The sequence below is a fragment of the Eutrema salsugineum genome, unplaced genomic scaffold, assembly GCF_000478725.1.
Source record: "Eutrema salsugineum unplaced genomic scaffold, Eutsalg1_0 scaffold_8, whole genome shotgun sequence".
In the NCBI taxonomy this organism is placed as follows: domain Eukaryota; kingdom Viridiplantae; phylum Streptophyta; class Magnoliopsida; order Brassicales; family Brassicaceae; genus Eutrema; species Eutrema salsugineum.
In genome coordinates, this window is record NW_006256414.1 from 4,375,391 (window position 1) to 4,401,702 (window position 26,312).

At 35.8% G+C, this 26,312-nt stretch overlaps 5 protein-coding genes across 8 annotated transcripts; 3 read left to right on the plus strand and 2 right to left on the minus strand.

The window, feature by feature from the left end:
- Positions 1-3,120: 3,120 nt before the first annotated feature.
- Positions 3,121-3,706, plus strand: LOC18009679 (protein CUP-SHAPED COTYLEDON 1). Its single transcript, XM_006392113.2, has one exon. It carries the CDS (start codon positions 3,191-3,193, stop codon positions 3,704-3,706), a length of 516 nt encoding a protein of 171 aa, XP_006392175.1. The 5' UTR covers positions 3,121-3,190.
- A 2,515-nt stretch (positions 3,707-6,221) lies between these two features.
- Positions 6,222-7,322, minus strand: LOC18009542 (putative F-box protein At3g22650). Its single transcript, XM_006392114.1, has one exon. It carries the CDS (start codon positions 7,320-7,322, stop codon positions 6,222-6,224), a length of 1,101 nt encoding a protein of 366 aa, XP_006392176.1.
- Positions 7,323-7,522: 200 nt separating this feature from the next.
- LOC18009721 (dual-specificity RNA methyltransferase RlmN) lies at positions 7,523-9,930 on the plus strand. The gene is made up of 9 exons (XM_006392115.2): positions 7,523-7,781; positions 7,859-7,923; positions 8,123-8,225; positions 8,311-8,408; positions 8,530-8,660; positions 8,756-8,864; positions 8,943-9,134; positions 9,216-9,352; positions 9,463-9,930. The coding sequence occupies exons 1-9, from the start codon at positions 7,523-7,525 to the stop codon at positions 9,749-9,751; spliced, it is 1,383 nt and encodes a 460-aa protein (XP_006392177.1). The 3' UTR covers positions 9,752-9,930.
- Positions 9,914-13,991, minus strand: LOC18009738 (ubiquitin-like-specific protease 1D). Of its 2 annotated transcripts, none has more exons than XM_024160528.1 (14): positions 13,571-13,991; positions 13,117-13,159; positions 12,759-12,877; positions 12,366-12,667; positions 12,152-12,200; positions 11,814-11,899; positions 11,700-11,729; positions 11,513-11,608; positions 11,280-11,382; positions 11,087-11,184; positions 10,804-10,926; positions 10,579-10,693; positions 10,334-10,441; positions 9,914-10,242 (listed from the first exon to the last, which is right to left on the minus strand). In XM_024160528.1, the coding sequence occupies exons 1-14, from the start codon at positions 13,940-13,942 to the stop codon at positions 10,141-10,143; spliced, it is 1,746 nt and encodes a 581-aa protein (XP_024016296.1). In that variant the 5' UTR covers positions 13,943-13,991; the 3' UTR covers positions 9,914-10,140. The 2 variants fall into 2 exon arrangements, with proteins under 2 accessions (XP_024016296.1, XP_006392178.1); XM_006392116.2 differs by having other exon boundaries at positions 12,759-12,871; positions 13,571-13,985.
- Positions 13,992-21,463: 7,472 nt separating this feature from the next.
- Positions 21,464-26,195, plus strand: LOC18009732 (RNA-binding protein 25). 3 transcript variants are annotated; one of them, XM_024159641.1, is made up of 8 exons: positions 21,579-21,995; positions 22,301-22,383; positions 22,591-23,396; positions 23,534-23,686; positions 23,807-24,224; positions 24,324-24,956; positions 25,057-25,655; positions 25,791-26,195. In XM_024159641.1, the coding sequence occupies exons 3-8, from the start codon at positions 23,172-23,174 to the stop codon at positions 26,040-26,042; spliced, it is 2,280 nt and encodes a 759-aa protein (XP_024015409.1). In that variant the 5' UTR covers positions 21,579-21,995; positions 22,301-22,383; positions 22,591-23,171; the 3' UTR covers positions 26,043-26,195. The 3 variants fall into 3 exon arrangements, with proteins under 3 accessions (XP_006392179.1, XP_024015409.1, XP_024015412.1); XM_024159644.1 differs by having other exon boundaries at positions 22,301-22,349; positions 23,140-23,396; XM_006392117.2 differs by lacking the exon at positions 22,301-22,383 and having other exon boundaries at positions 21,464-21,995; positions 23,140-23,396.
- Positions 26,196-26,312: the final 117 nt, after the last annotated feature.

A 26,312-nucleotide genomic window follows, 5' to 3' on the forward strand; every position in this document is an offset into this window, starting at 1 on the left:
ATTTGGATCTGGATTTGCACTTATATCTCGTGGTCGCGAATCCGCCGTTTCTGCAACTAGAATTGCTTTTAGTTATGTCGTTTTTGTATGAAGATGGAGAAGAGAATAAACAGTACATAAAACAAGCTATATGGACAAGTACACAAAGCTAATTAGTGGACACGTACACAAAATATTCCCTATAGATATTTTTTAGTGGATATATCCTTTGACTGTAATATCATGTATATGTTGTAGTTTCTTTAACCAACGAATGCTTGAATATGGTTGCCTTAAATTAAATTGGTGTGGACCTTCCATATGGACATATTATCATATACATGCCGTATTAGTTATTTTGAATATATTCGCTTAGAATCAAAGTTTGTTTGTCATGTACATGTCCACAAATCATTTAACTATAAGTCTACATTCTATATGGTTATAGTTATATGGATAGTTAAAGTCATGTGGATATGTACACATAACTCACTCCTTGTATAGATATCTAAATTTGCTTCATATTTTTTATGTGTTTCCAGTGACTGTCATCAGTAATTGTACATGTCCATGACAATACAGAACAATAAGATAATGACTTAACCATGGACATTCCGTTGATAGTTTAATAAATAGTCAATAAAATATATATGTGGACATGTCTTAATGGACATGATTACGATGGATAAGATAATGGGGACACGATTTGAACATCAAAATATCACATGCCTAGATAAATGCATAGACAAATAAAGAAGAGAGAAGCTACGAGAGGCTGGGATATGGCATAGAAGACGACATGAACAACAACAGACATGACGACACAGACAATAGGAGATATGGTGTAAGAATGATGAGTGATACAAAGCTTTATGTCCATGTCCACGTGGATACACCCATATTGATTTGAAGCTTAAAATGCATTGTGTTTATCTGTGTGGATACGTCCATAAACTTTATGTCCATCGTAAGAAGAAGCAGATTTGGTCAAGAGGGTCATCACTGGTAAACAAAAATAGAGAGTGATACAACGTTTGTGTCCATGTCCACATGGATACACACATATTGATCCAGGTGCAAATCCGGATAAACATCTGGTTGTGCCAGTCAGGAGACCAACATATGATGGTGGAAAGTAGCTGCGAGCTCACAAAGAGTTTGGGAGCTTTATCAAGAAGAGGAGACCAGATCTATAAGAAATGAAGATGCAAAGAAAGATTAAGAGGGAATACAAGGAGAGGATGAACCAACTTAAGGAAGATACATTAACCATGTTACCTCAGGTCTATAACAATGAATACATAACCATCGATTAGATGAATGCGTATATAAGAATTAGTGGATACTTCCATATGACCGTGTGTGTGGATGTGACCATGTCCTGAAAATGTTGTTGCCGAGATCCGTTTTGATGAATCCACGAGTAAAGAAGAACGAAATCACGATTAGCCAGATGAGCTCGTTGGTGAAAACAGCGAAAGCGGCTGTGAGCTAAAGCGGTCTGTTGACGACTGAAGAATGAACCTGAAGGGACTATTTGATGAAAAGCTTTGTAGATCTAAAGTTTTAAAGCTGTCAGAGATGTTCCGCAGCAGAGAGTTTCTATCTCTCCTCATATTCAAATTAAAAAAGACCTAGAAATCTAAAAGAAGAAAAGAGGAATGAAGAAAGAAGAAGAAAAGCACGAAGGAAGAAGGAAGAAAAAAAAAGAATGTTGGTTTAATAAAATTGGGTTAAAGAGATTAAATTGAAAATTGGTTAAAGTGGTAGACATATTTTGGTTTAATAACAGGTAGGGGGTATCTTGTCATTTTTCCTATGAAAGATAAAAAGAAGTGTCATCTAAAATGGATGTACCAAAAAGTGTAAACGTAAACTTAAAAAGTGCTATTGGAAGTAAATATTTCTTCTAATAACCCTATAAGAGGTTCAGGTTGGATGCATAAAAAACATAGAAGTTCTAAACTTTTCAGCTTTGAAAACAATATTAATAAAAATACATAAAAACTCAATCACGGGGTAGAGCTGGAATGGAGCCAGATATCCGGACTTTTCAAGGTATCCGGATCCGAATTCGGATTTGTCGGAATAATCAATTTTACTATCCGGATCTGGATCCGAAAACTCCGGATATTCGGAGACCGGATATCCGGTTTGAACCAAATATTTACGGATATCCGGTTTCGTTGCTTTAAAAAAGATTTTCAATTTTTAAAAATTATAATGAGATAACATATATAATTAAAATGTATTATCATAGTAAAAATTACAAATACCAAAAATTAAAAATATCCAAGTAGCATTCAAATAGCACAAAATTTAAGTTTACATAGCAAAAGAAAAAATAGTAATAGAGAAGTTAATTTATCTTCATAGCAAAAGAGAAAATAATAATAGAGAAGTTAAAAGTTTACATAGTAACGGATAACGGATATCCGATTTCAAAATTTTCTATTATCCTGGTCTGTATCCAAAATAACCGAATACTTAATTCAACTATCCGGATCTGGATCCGAACTATACGAATATTCGGTTTTTACGGATTGGATAAGACTGGATACTGGATCGGAGACCGAATACCGGATAATAATTTCAGCCCTATCATGAGGTACAGGGTTGTACATACCTTAAACATTGGTTTTTAAAAAATTTAAGCATTTTGATTTATTTTTAATATTATTTTATGACTAAGAACCCTATATACAGGGATGGAGATGGTTTTGGATAAAATTTATAATAAAACCCATGAGGAATGATCATGGTCTAATAATCTTACTGTTGTCACAACGAGCGATAATAATAATATTAATGTGATACTGAATTTAAAGTGTTCGTATTAAAAAACAAAAAAAAATCTCTTATAAAATGAATTAGAAAAATGCGAGAATTTTAACAAGAATAAAATAGGAATTTATTGATTATTTCGTTAACAAAAATACAATATACAGTAGAAGAATTTCGTTATCCGTGGGACAAGTAAGGGCAAATCTGTCAATATAAGTATTTGATGTAAAGGTACCAACGAACCACGAAGCGTCTATATTAGTAACTTCTTTCCCAAGAAACACTATCTTCTCATAATTTTACATCTTCCTTCTCATTTGTTTCTTGCCTTTCTTGCTTCTCTCACTTCACAATCACCGTTCTGATGAAAATCTTCTTCTTCTACGAGATCTGAGTTTCATTTGTATATTCACGGAAGAGAAGAAGAATGACGATGATTTATCCACCAGAGGATCAAATCGTCGCATATTATCTGAAGATGATCACGGACAAAGGAAACGATTGGTCAAGCAACTTTCTCGAAAGCAAAGACGTATACTGCGTAAATCCATGGACGCATTTCAATACTCGAGAACCTTTGGTCCTACACGACGGAAGATACTTGTTCGTTAACCGGACAGAGAATTCCGGTAAAACCGATGGATGTGAATCTGGTTGCTGGAGAATCATGGGTCGGGATAAACTGATCAAGTCGGAGAAGAACGGGGAGATTCTAGGGTTCAAGAAGGTTTTCAAGTTCTGTGAGAAGGAGGAACCTAAATCGATTTTTAGGTGTTGGGAAAAGGAGAAGAGAAGAGTAAGAGACAAGAGGATTTGGGTGATGCAAGAGTATATGCTTGCGAGTAAATGGAAACGAGATTACGTGATCTGCAAGATTCGTCTTCTGAATCCTCACCCACTTGAGTTCATGTTATCCAACCATATTCGAGGTTACTATATATGAATCATCATAAGATATATGATCATGATGATCATTCCTTCAAAAAAAAAAAAGATGTATGATCATGGATTGAAGTATCGATTTATGTTTTCGTTTTCTGGAAATTCTGATATTGTTTTGTTATTCACTTTCTGAATTTTATATTTTTCTCCATTCAATTTGGTTTACACATGCAGTAATATGCTTTCGTTATTTGGCTTTGATTTTTGTGGCTTGGTAGTTATAATTGAAATAAATTGATTAGTGGAATCGTTTCATCACTTTCTCATTTTTTACCTGTTTATTGGAATCTATTGGTTATGCAGGTTGTAGCAATTTTTTCAATGAAATGTTGACACATAATGGAATTCGACTTTTTAAGTGTCTAGATTTGGAATTCTAAGATAAAATTTATCTAAAAGAATAAGACTAAATAAACTTCTAATTGTGATTGACATCTAGCCTTAGCGCTGATGTTCCCTGTAATACATGGTCCTGAAATTTAAACCCAACTAAGAAAAGAAAATAAATAATTTTCTGATCTTTGTGCCCATCGAGAGACAAATCTCGGTAAAAGTATGTTTTGGAGAAAACAACAATCGCATAAAACCTCGAGGTACGCTCAAAACACTTTTCCGCTTCTCTTTTTTTCTGATGGATGTTAAATTTTATTCAATCCAAAAAAAAACAATGTTTCTACACCAGAGATGCGAACTTTTAAAAACAATATTTCCGCTTCCTTTTATCTCACAATTCAAGAAAATGAATCCCATATGCTCAGTTTATAATTCATTTCTATGTGTATGATACAACCGAGTGTGTATTTTACTTTTTGATCGAATTAGCTTTCCGATGAGTTAGTTATGTAGTCCTGAAATTTTTGTTTTGTCTTCAAGTTGTTATCTACGTTTAAAGCTGTGAAACGCTTATAAAATTATTCAAAACTTAAGTAAAATGTAAGTACAATATAAGCAAAAAAAGGTGATAACGAAAATATTGGTTTGGTGTTTTCTATCTTGAAGCTGATGTTGTATGCTTCTAAGATAAAAACATACATTTCTTTATCCAAAAGCATAAGATTGTTTGCCAAAAAAAAGCATAAGATTAAATAAACATTATTACAAACCAAATAAAATAATATGTAGTTTACATTACATTGTTATAATCGCAAATATGGTTGATACTAGTCTTACATATATAGATCCCTTTCATAAGTAAAACATACATGGTTTTATACTTTTTTTTATCACTCTATCTGATTACTAATAAATTAGAAAGCTATGGTATCATAATTCATAAAGTCATTGATCTCAATCGATAAAGGCGATGTTTGTGATATGAGCAGCCTCCATATCGGTGAGTTGCTTTGCATAGGAAACTTTTAACTGTGATTGACTTCTGGTATGTAGCGCTGACGTTCTATGTAATACACCGTCTTGAAAACTAAAACCAATTAAGAAAAGAAAATAAGATAAATATTTTTCTGATATTTGTACCCAGCACGAGACAAATCTCAGGAAATGTATGTTTTGGAGAAAGCAACAGTCGCACAAGGCCTCTAGGCGCGCTCAAGCCACACTTTCCCGCTTCCTTTTATCTCACAATTCAAGAAAACGAATCACATCTGCTCAGTTTGTAATTCCTGTCCATGTGTATGATACAACCGAGTGTATTTTACTTTTTGACCGAATTAGCTTTCTGATCGAGTTAGTTATGTAGTCCTGCAATTTTTGTTTTGTCTTCAAGTTGTTAATTTACATGTAAAGCTGTGAACTAATAAAAAAAATACTCAAAACTTAAGTAAAATGTAGGTAAAATATAAGCAAAAAAACAAAAGTGATAACAAAAATGTTGGTTTGAGGTTTTCTATCTTGAAGCTGATGTTGTATGCTATGAAGTTAGCTACAACAATGCAAATTAAGATGAAAATAACGAGAGGAAGTAATATTGGTGGGTAGAGAGCAAAAATGATGTGTAAACGGAGGGATTAGCTAGGTTTGGCATTGGTAAAAAGTGGGGAAATGTTGGTTGGTACTAATTCTTGTGTGAGGAAGACTGGCGTGGAGTGGAAGTAAAGTGAAGGATATGGGCTTCTAAAACATTTGGTGATTGAACGGGAAAATATTCGCAGTAGGAAAAAAAAAATTGAATGGAATTGATGGTTTATTCAATATTACTTTAGGAACCTAATCACTCAAAGTAAATTCATCTAATTTTAATGGGTCTTACTAAATGTGTGGAAAAAAAACATAATTTTTTATAGAAATGGTTACTCTTCAAAATTGGGATAGATCACCATGAATTAAAACAACTAATGGAAATCATTTCTTCAAATGATTCTGACTAATTTCAATCGTAGATAGACAAACCTCTCCAAAATTGACGACGGACCTACCCTATGTTGTGTTTTTGCAATAGTTCATCTAGAGTTGTCTGTAAATATAGTAAAATGAAAATCCAAATTAATGTTTAGAACATGCATGAAATAATATAGCAAAAGCAACCTTCACAAGCCTCCTTTATGCGTACATTCTTCCTCTTATTCTGGAACCGGAACTAGACTTGGAACATATACATGGCAATCGCAACGAAATAAATCATACCATATAACTCGTCTTCTCATCTCAAATTGTTTATTGATATTACCCTCACCCATTTTGTAAACATTGACGTACACATATATGCTGTTAATGCCCGGTCCATCTTCCTTGCCCCATAGCTTGAACTTATTGCTCAGAAAACTGCAATGGAAAGTGGTGTGTAATTTTGGAACAAGGCGAGATACACTAAAATACTTACTCCATGAGACAGTCCCGTCGGTCACCTTATTAGTAACCCAAAAGTCAATCTTCACATGGTTATGATGTAATAAAGAAAGCCTTTCTCTTCTGAAACCTGACAAGACTACTTCATCATCAGAACTCACACGAAAACATTCAGTATGTATGGGCTTGAACGTTTCTGTGGAAAAATCAAAACTTTGGATGAAGACTTCGATTCCAAGGTTAACCTTCAAATCCTTTTGAGCAATCCAATACATGTTTCCATAAATAGACACAGGTTTCAAGAGTTCATTGCATTCAAGAGCAGCATCAACACTTCTCCAGAGTTTAGACTTAAACTCATATATCTCAATCTCTGTTGAAAATTTGCGCCTTCTTTCTTTACACATCCTCAAGATCTTGTAGTTGTCACGGGATACATTGTCGTATCCAAAACCGTAGACTTCAGGGTAAGATTTCAAGGGTTGTTTGATCCATTTGACTCGTCTCAAAAACGGATTCCAAACTGCGAGCTCTCCTCTTGTATCACCATAAGTTCTAAATAGCAATAATCCGTCGCAGTGAATCGTTTTTGAATAAACACGACTGTGAAACTCGTTTGGGATTGGTAGACGTACAAGGGCTTCGGTCTCTAGATCAAAGAGTTGAATGTTATCAATATCAGGAAAGATGAATCGTTCCTTGGAGTTGGAGATATCCAAGTGTTTGTAGATGAATATTTTCTCGCTGAGGAGACCATACCATTCTTTGCATACCGATTTGAACCGTACCAAAGATTCAATCGGAATCTTGTAAAGTATCTCTTCTACTAACTCAAAAGGCAGTAACGACGAGGAAGACTGCTTTGTCGAAGTCATGGAAAGAAAATTTAGAAAACTAGGTCTAGGTCAGGAAGAGGAAACCAAAAAAGGTTCCTTTTATATACCCTAATCGATTACTTGGAATAAAAGTCAAATTTAGGTCTGGTAAGGGTAGAATCGGTTTACCTATAAACCGGATTTTTTTGGTTAGGTTTAATTTCCGGTTCATATTTGTTGAATTTCTCTCTAAATCAAAAATGGGGATAACGATTCGTCTGTCGACAATGAGGCGTCTTGGAATCATCACCGTCGCGAACTCCGCCGTCGTCACCCCGACGTTACTCTCTTCGACGACGGCTTTCGCCGGAACCCTAGCCTTACCCTCTTTTCTCCGCAACCACCGTCTTACCAATTCCGTTCGTTTCCTCGAATCCCGAAACCTCGCCTCTTTCTCCTTCTCATGCTTCTCTTCTTCGTCTCGCATTCCAGCGCTCGACGAGCTCTCATCAACTAAAGGTGAGTACTTTTTATTTAAGGGCTGTTTTGGTTCAATTTGGGTTGAGAAATGTAGTATTTAACGATGGTTCTCTAAGGTTATGTGGCGAGAGATGATAACCAGAAGGTGGTCTTGAAGGGTATGAGTTATGCTGCGCTCCAAGTACGGTTTTTCAATTCTCAATCTTTTATCATCTATTTGGTTTGATGCTTGAATTTCATAAATTCAGGTTCAGTTTCTCCTTTTTGGGTTGCTTGATGCCAAGTAGAGATTGTTGATTAATGTTTCTATCATTAAAGAACAATGCGTGTTTGCTTGAATCTGGTCTTTGATTGAATTTGGGTAAATTTTGTACTTGTAGGAATGGGTTGAATCGCATGGATTTCGCCCGGGGCAAGCGATGATGCTGTGGAAGAGATTATACAAGGACAATGTATGGGCAAATGATGTTGATGAACTTGAAGGTTTGTCTACTGATATGTCTCTGCTCAGAAGATTTTGTGATCCAGAAACGCCGAGTGATTCTCATTGATGCGTGCATTCTTATAGGCCTGAACAAAGATTTCAAGAGAATGATCAGTGAACATGCTGAGTTTGGGGCATTATCTTTGAAAGATGTTCGTTCGGCTTCAGATGGAACTAGGAAGGTGAATAGATCGTTTCTTTTTTCGTATAAATAGTTATGATGATGTGGATGAGTCACTGACTAATATCTCAGTGAGTTTTGGGGAATTTTCTCACTGATTCATAACTCGCAGGATGTTGCAGATTCTGTTCACGTTGGATGATGGACTTGTGATTGAGACAGTTGTTATACCTTGTGATCGTGGCAGGACAACAGTTTGTGTTTCGAGCCAAGTGGGTTGTGCCATGAATTGTCAGTTCTGCTACACTGGCAGGTAAAAACCATAATGAAGATATGCTCTTGAACCGTCGCTTTTTTCTCGGCTTTCGAGTTGCTGATATAATGCATGTAGTTTATCTTCTTTTGCAGGATGGGTTTGAAGAGAAATCTCACTGCTGCTGAGATAGTTGAGCAGGCTGTTTATGCAAGGCGATTGCTTTCTCATGAATTTGGGTCAATAACCAATGTCGTGTTTATGGTATGCATGTTGAGCCACATTCAAAGTCTACTGTTTTTTTTGTGTTCAGTTTCTCATGGAGCTGAATGTGTTTTGTAGGGAATGGGAGAGCCATTTCACAATATTGACAATGTCATCAAAGCTGCAAACATAATGGTAGACGAGAATGGACTTCATTTTAGTCCCCGCAAGGTCACAGTCTCGACCAGTGGCCTTGTTCCTCAGCTGAAGCGGTTTCTTCGTGAATCGAATTGCGCTTTGGCAGTTAGTCTAAATGCAACAACTGATGAGGTTTATTTTCATGCTGTCTCTTTTGAAACAGTCATCATTTCATAAGGTATGATCTGACCTCATTGAACGTTAACCTCGCAGGTTAGAAACTGGATTATGCCTATCAACAGGAAATACAAGTTGTCTTTGCTCCTTGAGACTCTCAGAGAAGAACTCAGTTCAAAGCACAAATACAAAGTGTTGTTTGAATACGTGATGCTTGCAGGAGTGAATGACAGGTAAGTGAAAACATCACTAGAGAGCACTGTTAAGCTCTCTGTTTCGTAACTTCAAGTCTCCTCTGTTGATATTTGATATTATTCAAATTTGAAACCATCTAATTGTGCAGCATGGATGATGCAAGGAGGCTAGTGGAGCTTGTGCAGGGAATCCCATGCAAGATCAACCTTATTCAGTTTAACCCACACAGTGGTTCTCAGTTCATACAGACTGAGGAAGACAAGATGATCAAGTTCCGTAACATTTTGGCTGGAGGAGGCTGCACTGTTTTGATGCGGTTTAGCCGAGGCAACGATCAAATGGCTGCATGTGGGCAGCTTGGCATGCTTGGTACGGTTCAGGCACCGGTTATGCGGGTGCCTGAGCAATTCCGCACCGCTCTAAAAGCATCAGTTTGATCTGTCAAATGTCATGATTAGGTCAAAGAAACTAAAATCTCCACCATGCTGTAAGATAACATTGATTAGATGTCAATTCTATTTGTTTTCTCCAGAGGCTATGTAACGATACAATTGTGTGAAAAGTAGTAGCTACAATGATGAGAAATAGGATTTTTTTTGTTTTTTTTGGTAGCAGTTTCTACAAAAAATGCCAATTAGAAGATGTAAATTGGATTACAACTTGAACCTATGGAATATGGAGCCAGATTTTTAAGAACAAATATTTCCTCAACGTCTATACAATAATAAACTTAAAACTCTGTTAGAGCGGTGAGCAATGTCTTGACTTGGATGCTGCATTGTCATCAGATGCTTTCTTTTGTTCTATACAGGTTCTATCTGTCTGGTCATTGTGGCTCGTTACTGACACGGAAGAGATCGATGAGTGTGTTTCGGATTCTGATTCTCAAAGCAGAGGCTTCATCGGGTCTAAACCATTTCTTGTCAAACTGGATGAAATTTAAGCACACAAGTTGATTATACAAGAGTATGAGAGTGTAAGATATTAGTATTAGGAAGAGAGTATGAGATAACACTCACCATTCCTAGGTCTTTTCTTTTCAGCCTTTGAGGTGCCTCTTCGATGAACCGTTTAATGAAGAAGAGAACAAACGGACCACAGTCAAAATCATTCTTTTGTTGTGGAACCTGGTTACACAAAGAGAATACCATAAGACAAATTGATCTGCTCGTGTGGTTCTAGTGTTTAAATAGTCAGATTTCACATGAAACCGACTAAAGAAGTTATCATTGAATCATGGGACTAAAAAAGTTAACCGTCTGACCTGTATATCAGCTTCGCTAATCCTACGCGGGAGGTTTTTCCATATATTCTCTGAGATTGGTAGATTCGAAGAATAATCATCTTGTTTCAAGTAGATCCATTCGTCTTTTAGAAACCTGTAAAATGTTGACTGCATTTTCAAACCACTGAAATACCATCTCGTTTTTACGTATTGAAACCATATATGCATAGAACGCATGTGAAAAGATAAAGCTCGTGTGCCCACCTTTTGACATTATCAAGAATTGATCTTTTTGAATGAAGTCCTAATGAATCTAGGTGAAGTATCGTCAGTCCTGATTCATCTTCCTTGTCCGGGATGCAAACTATTACTAAGCTCCAGTGGAGACTGTAACATGGTACAAGATTCATGGTCAATACATAGATTCGTTAGAGATTTTTATGAAACAGTTTAGAGATTTTGTTTTTAGATGTCAATTGCTATTGAAATAAAAATTCAGGTTATTATATAAAGTCGTAACTAGAGTAGTAAAGTGAAAGCAACTTACTCTTCATGAATTGGTATAAATATATAAGCTTTACGGAATAGATCGACACCCTTCCACCACCGCCTGAACTTTACAAAAAAGGCATCCTTGTCATTTCCCTATTTAATAGAAATGAAAAGACACTGATTAAAAATGAAACAAGGTAAAGAGTAAATCATGCAAACCAAACATAATGCATTGGAAAATTGATCACCTTGTATGTAACAGCGTCACTTAGCTTCTTGTAGAAATAAGTGTTAAAAAAATGGCAATCAGCAGAGATTTGATTCGCCGCAGATACCTGCTGCTGCAAGAACCTAGCCAAAGAAAACAGAGACAGTAGAATCATTATAAAATGGCATGGACTCAAAAGAGACGTAGCTATTGGAAATAGTGCAAGTACAATACAAGATAACATATATTGCAAGTCTATCATTTCATAATCACCTGATGTAGAAGTTCATAACCGGCGATGTTAGAAATTCTTGAGGCCCAAGGCACTCAAGATCTTTAAGACAAACTTGAACAAAGTCTGGATCATCCCTGGATCACCAGATGAAGTGAAGAGAAAACATTCATATATATATTAAGAGTTACGGTAAGTTAGCTTAGATCAATCTTGAGATGGATTTACCTTGATGGATAGCATATTTCTTCCGGTAAACTGCGGGTTAAATCAAATATTAGGTTAGATAATACCATAATTGTAACTTAACAAGACTATATCTCAAGGAACAAGTCGTTTTACCCTTCAGGAATTTCAACCGCTTGCTCTGCGACTGTTGAAGGCTGAAGTTCTTCTTCATCTACATTAATCACTGTATTGTCTGATATCTACAGTTTTTTGGAGAAAATTATCAGCGAGTTAGAAGCACAGCATAGCGAATGTGTAAGAGTAAGGTGATTATATGTTCAATAAACCGTTCAAAAACTGAAGTCTTTTGTAAGGAATTCATAAAATTGTTGGTAGGAATATAACAGAAGTTTTGAAAAAGAATCCATGCTCTTGCTGGATTATAATTCTTGAGGGCTATTATGAATGCGTACAGATATGCTATATATGATAACGGTAGTAAGCAAAAATACCTTACGGCGCCTTGAACTCGGTGCTGGATATTCTTCCCAAGACCACTCCCTATGAGAGAAAGAGGTTGAGAGATTACAATACAACTCATTATCTTCTGTACGAGACGGCAACTCACAACAAAATAGCAGTAATGAGTAATGGTATACTTAAGAACCCCTTAAAAGATAATAAACTAGTAGCAGAAACAGATGGTAAAAGAGAAAGGAAAAGGACCTAGGAGTTTCATGCCCGTTGGCGTCGTCGTTATCATCATCGTCAAGCAGAGAATAAGTGGAAGATTCCTTGGGCTTTCTCTTCCCATAAGATTCCTTCGATTTCTGATTCCCTTTTGACCCTTTAGATCCAGAATAGAACTGTTTTTCACTGTGCTCAGCTTTCCCAATATCTGACAACATCCGCCATCCGCCTTTCGGCCTTGTAACAGTCTTTTTATAATCAGCCTTGCGTTTCCCACTTTCACATCCCAAATCTTCTAGTTCTTTAGCAAATGCTTTCGTTGTGGACTGAGTATCCGTCTGTCGAACACAGATTACAAAGTTGCATTATGAGCTAGCTAGCCATCTAAAACAGTTTTAAAATGGCATATTGTACAAGCTCCATACTTACTTTCGGTTTACTTAAAAAAGCATCACGGAATGTTGACCGTGAGACTTCTTTTGAGACTGCATTCCCTTGTCTAGAGGAGTCTTTTGAGGCTGCGTTCCCTCGCGCAAAGACATCTGAACCTACATGAAACGTGGCTCGTTATACAAAACTCCAGAAACTGGGAGATGAATTATAAAAAAAAAGACACTTAAGTGACTCTAAGCTTTGCTATTGAGAAGCCAATTGCATATAATCAATTCCAAACAGTAACCTTTATAGTTACTTGAACTTAACCAACTTATATGTTGGAAGCAAACAAGCTTCAACATAGTCTATATACACCATTTCATAGAAGTTTTTGAAGGGACAACAAAGATACCTGAGCTTGTCGCATGCATGAGCGTCGAACTTCTTTCCACATCCTGCCAAAAATGAAAGAGTCTATAAACCCAAATTTTAAGAAGATAACATCTCTATCATAAAATTCCTTTGGTCTACATAATTTTAGGGTGTTCTGTGACTAGTTGTTACAATGACAATGGATCATACACATAACTGAGGTCGAATCTAGCTTGGAAGATGAGAGAAATGACACTAAAAGATAAAGAAAAATGCAGTCAACAAAGAGCAAAAAAGCTTTAGCAGAAACTTGAAAAAAACCCCAACATTGTAACAACAACCATCTCCATATCTAAGATCTAGCTTTATCTTCCAAGCAACAAACTCGAAATTCCACTAAAACGAGCTACTTCACTACACATAACTCAAAACTCCAAAGAAAAACCAAACAAACGAAGAAAATTAGTAAGCAAAATTGAATGTGAAATGCAAACCATTTTCGAGCGCCGTAAAGCCCTGCTCCGCTTCTCCTCTTCGAGGCTCGCGATTTTGGAACGGATTTTCTCACCATTGTCTGGTAAGCTTGGACCTAATTTCACAAGGTGCGATTTGTTACGCTCCAGCAGCTCGTCGAGGGCGTGATCGGATAGGGTTTTCTGACTGTTCATTTGATCGGCGGAGAGAAAAGTTGACAGCGGCGGAGGCGGCGGCAGAGTTTTGGCATTAACAATCTCTAACTCCGGCACTTTATCTTCCTTTCCGGTACCGTCGTTTTCGTCGTCTTCCATCACCGATTTCCAGTCAATCTCAAAGTCTTTCTTCTCCACAGAATCAACGTCTTCTTCTTCCTTCTTCCTCGTCGTCATCACCGAATCGTTCGTCTTCTTTCTTTCTCAATTGGCCATTGGTCTTTTTGTTCAGAGTCTTCAGTACTATCAGCTATTTAACTTGTTAAACGTTTTTATAATTAATTAGTTGGTAATTTTTAGCATTTTCTCATTCCAGCTATTATTTGCTTGTATATATGGTGGTAATATTAGGGAAAATAGGTAAGGTAAGAAAAAAAGTTCATTTCCGTTTTAGGGATTTAGAAATGGTAACCAGCAAATTAAAGAAAAAAACCTAAGTTTCTTTTTAGGGTTTTAAAATACTAAACTTAAAATCAAAGGTAAAATACAGTTCACAGTGTTAACAAACCAAGCTTAGAAAATTGAGTAAGATATCCATCCATTTTTTTTGACAAAAAAGAGTAAGATATCCATTTTTGTCGACGTTTCACTGGATTTTTTTTTTTAATTTCTTCTTCTAAGGTTATGATTATTCTGGTATGTGGACCTTTTTAGTAATCTCTTTGTTTTCGATCGTTTTTAGAGCTTTTGTAATGGGATCTAAAACTATGTTTCAATGTGACTAATCTTAATTTTGACAAGGAGTTTTGCTAGATTCTTTACATTTTTTTTTTTTTGATAAAGATTCTTTACATTTTATATAGCGGTTTTATCGATAGATTTAGTTTTCATACACTTGTGTAATTGTATGATTTTGGTTTTTCATATATCTCCCTTTTATAGGGTTTTTTTTCTTTAGAGAAATTTTATGTTCTGACAGCTTTGTATGTTTCAAGATTCTACTAATAAGATAATGATCGCAGAGTTAAAAAGGAAAAAAAAAATCAAATATGATTCAAATTTTTCTTAGAACTTTTCTAGGTTTAACAAGAATCATAAAAAAAATAACTTTTCAAAGAAAGCATTAAAAGACTCTCTACCTGCAATTTCTACTAAGCCAAAGATAAGGTAAAAGAGCAAAGTGACAATACTCAATCCTTCAAGATACAGAAAGTATATATTAACTATTTGGAGAGATAATGCAAAGAGAAATAAGAAAGGATACCAAACTTGTATTCACTAGAAACTCGTTTGGCAGCAACTTACAAGTTCAACCTAAATGGAATTACACAAGCTCAAAGACAATACCTTAACATTACACAAGATCTTGTTACATTCGAAACCACTACAGCAACTGATTTCTCAAAACTCTCATCTATTCTAGAACACCTTGAAACCCGTCAGTATAAAAGCTCTCTCAATGTGTGTATCAACACTTTTTTGTTCGTGTCCATGTCACTTGTCGTTATGTTGACACTCTTGTTGTGCACTCGATGTGGTTCTAGACTAGCTAAGCACATCCACCACATCTACAACATTTTCATAGCTTAGTTTGCCTCTCCAAGTATAATGTGTACTGCACATACAAACACAAAATCCACCAAGCACAAACACAAACCAATTGGAGTCCCCATATATTGAAAACCATCATCAGCCAAAATCACTGATCCAAAGGGTTACAGAATCTTGAGCATTAGTCCAAAAACACTAGAGGAGAAAAAATAATAAACAAAAGTCACTAGAAAACCAAAATGATAAGTGTTTGAAAAATCAGTCTAGATTGTGTTTCTACTCACACTGAATCCTAAACCTATCCAACAAGAATATTCACAAAATGAAAAAGTATCGTGGCATCATATTCAGCTAATATCACTTCCATATTTTATCAGATAACCATCTCTAACACAAATCCATTATTTTTGAATTTTTCATACATTTTTGGGGTGATAGGTGACTAGTAGTTACAATGAATCATACTGTATTGCAGTCAACAAGAGCAAAGATTTAGCAGAAACTTGAATATTAAAACCCAACATTTGCAAATTAAAATTGTTTGGCCGTCTGCTCAAAGTTGTTTGTAGCTGCAATCCCCAAATAAGGACCTCTCTTATTCATCCTCTCTATTTTGCTCAAAATTGTTCGAGATATTTCACCATTTGCCTCTTCAATAACATTTCCAATCGACAAAATAACCACAAGAAAACCAATTAAAAAGTGTCCCTTAAACTATCTCTTACCCTTTCATTTATGCTTCTCGTGACATATGATTAGTTTACCTTAAACTATATACACGAAACTAATCAAATTAGGACAATCTAATACGTCTGCTAACGGTGACCAAAGAAAAACATCGTTGAACAGCGCTGTCAATAAGAAAAAAAAAATTGTTTGTTGAAAGGACAAAAATGAAATAGTCACAATCACAAGCTAAATTCTTCCTTTATTAGTTACAATTTCAATAACGATGGAAACAAAATTACCAGCGAAATCAATGAAGGGCAAAGACGGTTATGGAACATAGGCTTGAGAAGCGAGGAGAGGATATTAAGCTCAAAGTTGTTTGGACTTTGGAGCTACAATGCCAAAATAAGGACCTCTTATTTTGCTCAAATCTGGTAGTCGTAGAGATATTTCACCACTTGCTTCTTAAATAACATTTCCAATCGACAAAATCACCACAAGAAGACCAATCAAAAAGTGTCCCATAACTTCTCCTTCTCTTTCTCTCTCTTAGCCTTTTCTATTCTGCTTCTCGCGAGTCTCATATCTCCCATTCGGTTCCTTTTATTTATTTATGTACATGCAAATGCCATACATTACATACGCACGTTACAAACGTGGATATATATATATATATATATATATATATATATATATGCTAAGCAAGGGGTTTTAGAACATTCATTAATCGCTCGCAGAGCTAAAAGGGAAGGAAACCATCATCCATGGTTTCAACGTGTGAATTAAAAAAGTCCCTCGTGTTTCATGTGTTCGAAAATTATCATCGGACCAGACCATACCGGTATGGTGGTTTGGTGAACCTTTTTCTTAAAACAAGCCAGGGTCCATCACAATTCGCAACGATCAATGTAAAATACAAATTTAGAAATAATATATTATTGTAAATCTGGTTGCTAATATTCAATCGTCAAAGTCAACACTAAACCCTTATTGTCAAAGTCAACACTATATTATGATGATACGTCAAATACAAATCAAACCACAAAATTATACCTTTTAGCTTGTCAAGTTTGTCGAGGAGGGAATTCTGGGTAGCCAAAACGAGAAAGTAGACGTTTTGGTGTTCTAAAGTCAATGTAAACTTCATTTCACGCTTTTGGTACCTCAACCATCAACACATTGAGAGATACTTTAAGCAACCATTCTCTTCTATAAGCTCGCCGTGAGTGGACTTCACATATCCATTGGCTTCTCCGTTTTCCATTCCAACACGGTAAAGGAACACTGCATAGATATTGATTCCTGATACATAGCTCATCGATAAATTCTCTATTAAAGATACATTAAAACACATTGATTATTAGTAAGTTAGTCACTATTATAATAAAATTTGATAGTTATTACTTACTTTGATAGTTTTATAATCCAGAGTGAAAATGGCAAGTCCACCTTTAACAAGATGAAATTGTAACTTCTCTAAGGCATCATCTATGATATATATATATATATATATATATGGTATACCATAGCTTATGGTATATATATGGTATACATAGCTTAACAATAATCCACTATAAACTAAGAAGAATACTTTGTATAATCTGTGTCATCTCCTCAATGTGATTATTAGCTCAGAGATTACAATAGCCCAACATGTATTTATAACAAAAAAATGAAAGAATGTATATCAAAATTACATTGGTCAACAATTGTGCACTTAGTTTTGTAAGGCTATATAATTGTAGGATCATTAGTTTCTTATGAGATCCATCAAACATGTCCAATCAAATCTCTATAAGAATTGTTGAAAAAAAACTTGAAACAAAACCATATATAGTCATAATCAATTATTAACTAATGAAATTATAATTTTACTGACCATTAGTTTGTTATTTTTTTTCAGCTAGCATGTGATGTATTATAGATGTCAAAAATTCTAATCATACCATGAGGTTTTGACTTTATGATTGATGACATGGTTAAACTAATAATCTGTGTGTAAGTCGCCCCATTAATATTTTGAGGTATGGTGAATATAAACTGCAAATATGTACACACTTATCAAAGTTAATTACAAACACATTTTTAACTATATATAATATTTGTATCTGATGTCAAAAAATCCCAACAAAATAAAAATTTTTTCATCATAACTTTGTTGTTGACTCTATCTTTTTGAACTAGAGAATACCTCTTTGTCACATAATTGCTCAATTATGTGACCTTCTTTGCAACAACAAAAAAAAAATGCAAGCAAGAAAATAGAAAACCAAAATGACTATCAATAAATACATTGTTGTATTTATTAAAAACGTGTTCAAGGATATGACTATTCAATATATGTGAATGAAATTATCATAAATAAACAACTAAAAGCAATTATTAAACATAGTGATGGATGTGGGAAGAAAGGTATCATAATATTTCATAATCACCTAGAGATATATTGTTACAAAAGTTCAGTTCTAAAATTATCTAATTTGTGTCTTACCAAAAAAAAAACAAAAACAAATATTGTTTGGTGGTGAATTATATTACACTTTTGTGGTGATACAGATTATATAGTTCCTGCTAAATTGTTTTTGTGGTGATACAAATTATATAATATATTATTAAATTAAAAAATTATTGGCATGTTGTCGGCTGGATTCAGTGAAGACTTTCCGGCCTGGAATCCATGGTTTGAATAGCATTGCTTCTTATTTGTTTGGGTTTTAAAAAGGGAAAGTTCAATAATAATACATCACCTAAATTTTTATCACCAATCTAATACACCAACTGTTTATGTATCCTGAAAAATAAACCAACCAACTTTTTACGTATTCTGAACCAAAAGATAGCCACTGTGCTTCTTGTTTTTAAATAATATGTTTGTTTCATTATCACAAAAAAAAAAAAAAATCACTTTCAAAATTTTCTTCTATGCTTTTATCTCATTAAAATATATATTATATATTGTTTTCTAATTTTTAAATAAAAAAAGGAAAAGTCGTCTTTCTCCTTTTCTAAAACAAAGTAAAGCACCTTCAATGGCTTCAACCACGTGGTCCACGCCGGTCTCGATCTGACCGCCACCACTCACAACGCTTTCCTCTGTTCCACTCTTGTCTCAGTAACTCCGAGCCATCTCGCATTTGCTCCACTCCACCACCTCACCGTCACCACCATTCAAAATTGGAGTATTTAAAATCCCTCCATCTTGAGGAGACATGTTAAAGAAAGAATATCATTATGATTTCTACTATCAATCTCTATGATCACTTCCATAAATCCTTATATTTCTCATATCGTTACTATCATAACATTGTCTCCTTGTAATAATTAATTACTTAGATGATGTCCATCTTGTATATATATATATATATGTCATGTATATTGAAGAACATATGAGACTATGAGAGTCAATACAGCTTCTTCCAATTCTAAATTTCACGTGTCTCATCACATTATAGTGCTAACTGCTTGCTGGCTGGGAGCTGTATGAGCGGTAACGTCCACGTATGGTTCCTTCGAAGAACATTTCACGACGATGTCAGGGAGCTAACTCAAAACTATGGATATGAGATATTAAGTTCACCCACAAGAAGTTATAATTTTACCCAAAATAAAAGTTGAACCCGATATGTAATACCAAAAGCAGTCCTCGAGAAAATATATAAGAAATAATAATAAGAAAATAGTAGTATATCTTTATAAGAATTTATCACAATGATATTTCTATTGTCATCTATGAAACAAATATGACGTGGAGAACAGTTTTTTAAAAGTATTACGTAAGAAGATTAACGGTTTAAATAGTACAATGTAATTATAAATAAACAAATCTATAAAATAATATTTTTTATATCATGGACAAAATATTACGGTAATACTATTACGTAAGAGATTTATTAGTTTTCTATAAAATATTTTATCATTCATCATGGATAAATTAGTTTTTGTATATGTAAGAGATTTAAAACTCAAAAGTATTAAATAATATGCTGTAAAAATAACTATATACATATATATATATTGTCATCAAATATCTAGAATGGTTCGATTATCCAAACTAATGTTACCAAGTTTACATAAATAAAAAAAAAAAAGTTTACATAAATAATATCTTGAAGATAGACATACACTTTTTTTACTAAATTATCCGCCTTCCAATCCTTGGTATATGGGATATACGATATTATGAAGAATTTAAATTTGTCCTTCATATTCCTAATCTCCTCCAAGTATAGAACAAAAGATAATAATTCTCCAGGTGTAAACACCATCTTTACCAACAACAAACAGTTTGTTGCAAAAATTATTTCTATCTTCTGGTTCTCGAGCATACAATGCATTGCCCATATGAGAGCTTCCATTTTTACATATAGAGACATAAGATTTCGTCTTACATTTTGTGCTCCCATTATTTTCTCCATAGCACCTTCTAAAAAATAATACCGCCCTAATTCTGCTAATAAATCTATATCTTTCCAAAAGTCATCAATATAACATCATCAGCCACCATAGGCCATAGGTATTGACGAGTTCAGAAAATTGCAAAGAACTATAGGGGTTAAATCTATGGTATTGACGAGTTCAGAAAATTGCAAAGAGCTATAGGGGTTAAATCCTATTCAGATCTATGAACCTTCTTCCATAATGACGCTTTTATTTCTGCTATTTTTAATGTAAACTATGGATTTATATTCTTATTGTAAATAATTATATATCATGAATATAAAATAAATCTCTTCTAAAAAAAGGAATAGAAAAGATAATATGTTTGTGAAAGATTTAGGTAAGATATGGTATGTATAATAAATCTGTAAGAATATTTTATAAATTAATGACATTTGAAATATGAAATAATTACACAACAATTGTTATTTTTTTCATATGTTAAAGTAGGCTTCTTTAGGTAACAAAAAGTAATGTTTAAGTTTTTTTCCGGGTCAGCTAATAGTGGTTTTGTTGTAAGATGAAAATCGATTAATAGTGTGTAGAAATATAAAGGTATTAATTAATTTGCCCCATTTTTTCGCTTTTTTAAATCTCCGAAACGTTCAATTTATACTGAAGGATCTTAAACGTTTTTTTTTTACCAAAACAAGCCAAATATTTTGTTACTTATCAAATTGCCTCAGCTCTTTCCGTAATGACCAAAATACTCCAACTCTTTTGGTATTTAGCGAAATGCCCAAAGTCTTTTACTATTTACCGAATGCCCAACAATTTTAGCACTTACCGAATTCCCCAAATCTATACTCCAACTCTTTTGGTATTTAGCGAAATGCCCAAAGTCTTTTACTATTTACCGAATGCCCAACACTTTTAGCATTTACCGAATTCCCCAAATCTTTATAATATTTACCAAAATACTCCCCCACACTTTATGTATTTACTGAAATGCCCCATAACTTTATTTATTTACTGAAAGCCACTTATCTCTAGGTATTTAACAAAACACCCAATACTTTAAGTATTTACCGAAATACACCATAACTTTGACACAGATAAAATACAAATTTGATTTTAGGGCAAAAATCCAGATTCGGTGAAGACATTACCAAAACTTTTACCCAACTAGAGAGACTCCCAAGTCCCATGGCCGATAATTCTTCTTCTCCGGCCACGGGTGATCCCAATTCGCAGAAACCAGAGCCCACCACTACTCCGATCCCCAATCCCAATCCAAATCCAAATCTAAACCCTTCACCAATCCCACCGCCTCAACAACATTCGCAGCCGCAAGTCGCAACTCCCGAGCCAACCCAAACGCCGGTCTTTCAACCCGGTCCGCCTTACGCGCCGTCTCCGATTCCGGGCTCACTTGTATCCAATCTTCCGCCGCCGCCACCTTTCCGTCCCGGTATGCAGTTCACTCCGCCTGCGAATTTTCAAAACCCTAACTCTGGAGTTCCTCCTCCCGGCGTGAACTCCGGTGGTGTTATGGCGGCTCCAGGATCCATGCCGTATCAGCCTCAGCCTGGGCAGCTTCCGAATCCGGCTGGTATGAGAGCTTATTCGCCTATGGCTAATGGTTATCCCGGAATTCATGGCGTTGCTCCTCCAGGCTCCATTCCTCCTCCGGGTGGGTTCTTCTATCTTTCTTTAGCATTATCTGTTGCTTGATTTTCTAAAAGTTTTTGCTTTTGTTTTTTCTTCTCTTACTCGCTTTTAATGCACTTTAGGCTGTGTAAAATTTTGTTTCCATGGTATTTGCTGTTCTGTGTATGTTGAATGTGATTTCATAAAAGTAGTGAAAGTGGAAATATTTGTCAATGTACTTAGATGAGATTGAAAGGTTTAGGTAGAAAGAAGTTTTATTGAAAAGAGGAATTTAGGGAGAAAAAAACTAGAACAGGGACACCGATGACCGGGTGTTTTCTCATACAGCGTCTTTGATTGAGTTCCGTGAGAAAGGTTGCGAGGCATCAAATATTGGGTAGGGACTCACTTCTACGACTCCCTCATTTTTGGTATGCGCAAATTCGCTTCTTTTCCTTCATTAATTTTGTGTAGTTAGTCTAACTTCTATGAAGATAAACATTCATAACACATTTAACCAAACCACTGACCGTAAGGTTCTTGAAAAATTTACCTCATGTTCATCAATCTTCTCCAGTTTAATGTTAAATTGAGATTTACTGTTAGTTTTCTTAAGAACTTTGAACTTGATGGATTAGCCAACTGCCGGCACAGCAAGCATTTGTAGCCACTGAATGCTCCTTGGTCTTGGTTTTGAGGTATTACAATTTCTTATAAGTTACACCTTCCGTTACGTCTTCCACATGTTGTTCTTTCTTTTTCCTTCCTGTGGTCAAGCTGCTAATGGTTGAATGGGAATAATAGTTCTTAATAAGTTCCATGTGGGCATGAGATGATGGGAGTTTCAATATTATTATCCAATCTCAAGTCCAACGTTTGCCAGATGGTTATAGATTCTTATCGCTTTTAAGTTTCAGTGTGAGGTACGACTACTTAATGTGGTAATCATGACTACGATCCTGGTGCTATCTTCTTAATGTGTCCTTCAGGTTCTCTGATCAGCCGGGTGGTATTTGTACTGCCCCTGGTGTGCATATCTAATTTGCTCTAGTTTGTGGTAACAATACAAAATGAATCTTCAATTCCTCTTCATGATGCTCTTTATTTATGCCATCCCAGTTGATCTATTAAGATATAAAACATATACTGATGAATTTGCATAGAATTGTTTTCTTTTGTTTATGCAGGGATTCTCCGGTATCCTTCTCCCTATCCAACAATGGTTCGTCCTGGTTTTATTATGCGCCCGCCTGGTACAATTGGTACTGTGCAACTAGTACCACGTCCCCCTGTCCCTGGAATGCCTGGACTTCGCCCCGTAATGCCTCCTATGATTAGACCAGCTTCTGTGCCTCTCGTACCACCAACAGAGAAACCCCAGACGACAATTTACATTGGCAAGATAGCAACCGTGGAAAATGACTTTATGATGTCTATTCTTGAGGTTTGATTTCTTCTTTCAATCTGCATTTGTTTTGCGTTCTGCTACTTTTAAGGCTGTTTATGTTGACATATAGGCACTAGTTTTCATTTTTTAAATTTACTTTTCTACGAATTGATCTTATTGCCATTCTTTTGCAGTTTTGTGGCCATGTCAAAAATTGTTTACGTGCAGAAGATCCCACCACCAAGAAACCTAAAGGATTTGGATTCTATGAATTTGAATCAGCTGAAGGGATTCTCCGTGCAATACGCCTGCTTACCAAACTTACAATAGATGGACAAGAGCTTTTGGTAATCATGGATCTATCTCTCTACTCAATTTCTATATATGTTGTTGTTTCTCCAAGCGAATGCAGTTCTGCTTCTATGGCGTCTCTTTACGTTATTCTCATTTCTTTATATGGTTGGTAGGTGAATGTTAATCAAGCAACAAAGGAGTATTTGCTAAAATATGTTGAGAAGAAAATGGAGGATGCAAAGAAAGCCAAGGAAAGTCAAGCTGTAGGAACCGAAGATAACCAAGCTGAAGGCCCTGAGAGTGATCGAGAAAAAACTGAGAATTCTGCTAAGCCCACCATAGGGGAGACTGGGAAGGATGGAGAACCAAAGAGTAAAGAAAACATTGATATTGCGAATTCTGCTGTCCTAACTGATGAAGAAAGAGAAGCCGACAAAGAGGCTATGGAGAAGATTGAAAGTGCCATTGAAGAAAGGTTAAAGACCAACCCTCTGCCTCCACCACCCCCACCACCACCTGTTGATGGTTCAGGCATAGAACTTGCTTTCAAATCTAAGGATGGAGACTCAAACACTGACATAGCCCGGAGTGGTTTGTTTCTTTTCCTAGACTTATTATGAATTTTAATTCGGCTGCCATTTTCTCCTTTACTTGTATCATTTCTCTGATTTAATTGTCTTGTTCATGTAGATTCCGCTGCAAATGATGCTGAGACGCCTGGAGAACACAATAGGCCTGACACAAGTTCACCTGATTGGAGTAAGAGAAACGACCGAAGAAGCAGAGACAGAGGTGAAAAGGAGCAAGAAATGGATAGATATGAGAGGGAGGCTGAACGAGAACGATTAAGGAAAGAGAGAGAGCACAGGAGGAAACTTGAGGATGCAGAGCGTGCTTACCAGACTCGTCTTCGACAATGGGAACGCAAAGAAAGAGAAAAGGAGAAGGAACGACAGTACGAGAAAGAGAAGGAGAAAGATAAAGAGCGTAAGAGGAAAAAAGAAATCCGCTACGAGGAAGAGGAGGATGAAGACGATGATGATTCAAGACGAAGATGGCGTAGGGCTGCGTTAGATGAGAGAAGAAGACGACGGCTTAGAGAGAAGGAGGATGACTTAGCTGATAGATTGAAAGAAGAGGAAGAGGTTGCTGAGGCGAAGAGGAATGCCGAGGAGCAAAAGTTGCAGCAACAACAATTAGATGCCTTAAGGCTCCTATCTGGACAGGCAACTATTGGAAGTCAACCGGCTCAGACATCACCCATTGAAGACGATCATAAAGCAACTCTCGAACCTTTATCTATCCATGAGCACCATACAGCAGGTAAGAAGTTTATTTCTTCTCTAATTTATCCTCATTATCGTATTTCTTCTTCTTCTCTGTCTCTCTTTCCATTTTTGATGGCTTCCGTTGCCAATTGCAGATATTGATCAAAATGGTTCTGGTAATGACATGTCCATGGCTATTGATAATAATAGTGGTTCAGAGGCATCTGCTCCCTCCAAGAAATTGGGATTTGGGCTTGTGGGATCCGGAAAGCGAACATCTGTGCCTTCTGTCTTCTATGAGGAGGATGAAGACGAAGCACATAAGGATAAGAAGATGAAACCTTTGACTCCTATAGATTACTCAACCGAGGAACAGGAGGCTGTGGCCCATGGTGGCTCAGGGAATACACCACCTCATTTGGCCCTAGCCGCTGAATTTGCAAAAAGAATTTCGAGTACTAATCCCAAAGAAGAGACAACGGAAAACGAAAAACATAGGAGCAGACGTTCTCATGATAAGACAACCCACAGGGAAAGGGAAAGGGAAAGGGACAGGGACAGGGAAAGGGACAGAGACAGAGTCAGGGACCGAGGTGACGTGCATAGTGGTCAAACGAAAGACGGTAAAGAGCCTGTAAAAGCAAAGACACCTGATACCAAGAAGCTTATGGATGCGAAACAATTGATAGATACAATCCCAAAGACAAAGGAAGAGTTGTTTTCTTACGAGATAAACTGGGCTATGTATGACAAGGTAAGCTTCTCCAAAATCTCATATCTCATTCCACTTGTTTTCTAAATGAATGATACCTTAGATAATTTCGTGTTGCCTTGCCTGTGAGTTTGTTTTGTTGCTCACATGTTTCGCCTTGTCTTTAATATTGAAAAGCACCATTTGCACGAAAGAATGAGGCCATGGATCTCAAAGAAAATCATGGAGTTTCTTGGAGAAGAGGAAGCCACGCTGGTAGATTTCATTGTGTCAAACACTCAACAGCATGTGAAAGCGTCTCAGATGCTTGAGCTATTGCAATCGATTCTAGACGAAGAAGCTGAGATGTTTGTGCTGAAGATGTGGAGAATGCTCATCTTTGAGATCAAACGGGTCGAAGCTGGAGTGCCGGTAAAATCCAAAGCCTGAAACTTTATTTACAAATGATTTTTCGTTCTTGTTGCTTTAGTGTCTCAATTTTTTTCGAAGTCTTATTGTCTTTGGATTTAAAGAAGAATCACCATGTTTACAAGCTTAATGCAGAAGAAGAGATTGAAATATATATACACACATTCTAGTTCACACATTCTAGTTCACAGAATAAATATTTGCTCCACTTGAGTTTAAACTTAGTTCTTCCGTTTAGTTTAGTTTTAGCAAATGAGTTTTATGTTTTATGATACGGAATTGTTTTTATTT

What these genes read in the sequence shown, in the direction of transcription:
- LOC18009542 (XM_006392114.1), bottom strand. Translation starts at nt 7,322, where the DNA reads ATGACTTCGACAAAGCAGTCTTCCTCGTCGTTACTGCCTTTTGAGTTA.
- LOC18009732 (XM_006392117.2), top strand. Translation starts at nt 21,509, where the DNA reads ATGGCCGATAATTCTTCTTCTCCGGCCACGGGTGATCCCAATTCGCAG. An exon ending in AGGCTCCATTCCTCCTCCGG is followed by an intron (nt 21,996 to 23,139) that starts GTGGGTTCTTCT and finishes TTGTTTATGCAG; the next exon opens with GGATTCTCCGGTATCCTTCT. An exon ending in CACTGACATAGCCCGGAGTG is followed by an intron (nt 24,225 to 24,323) that starts GTTTGTTTCTTT and finishes TTGTTCATGTAG; the next exon opens with ATTCCGCTGCAAATGATGCT.
- LOC18009679 (XM_006392113.2), top strand. Translation starts at nt 3,191, where the DNA reads ATGACGATGATTTATCCACCAGAGGATCAAATCGTCGCATATTATCTG.
- LOC18009721 (XM_006392115.2), top strand. Translation starts at nt 7,523, where the DNA reads ATGGGGATAACGATTCGTCTGTCGACAATGAGGCGTCTTGGAATCATC. An exon ending in CGAGCTCTCATCAACTAAAG is followed by an intron (nt 7,782 to 7,858) that starts GTGAGTACTTTT and finishes TGGTTCTCTAAG; the next exon opens with GTTATGTGGCGAGAGATGAT. An exon ending in CAGTTCTGCTACACTGGCAG is followed by an intron (nt 8,661 to 8,755) that starts GTAAAAACCATA and finishes CTTCTTTTGCAG; the next exon opens with GATGGGTTTGAAGAGAAATC.
- LOC18009738 (XM_024160528.1), bottom strand. Translation starts at nt 13,942, where the DNA reads ATGACGACGAGGAAGAAGGAAGAAGAAGACGTTGATTCTGTGGAGAAG. An exon ending in CATGCATGCGACAAGCTCAG is followed by an intron (nt 12,878 to 13,116) that starts GTATCTTTGTTG and finishes CGTTTCATGTAG; the next exon opens with GTTCAGATGTCTTTGCGCGA. An exon ending in GTTATGAACTTCTACATCAG is followed by an intron (nt 11,383 to 11,512) that starts GTGATTATGAAA and finishes TTCTTTGGCTAG; the next exon opens with GTTCTTGCAGCAGCAGGTAT.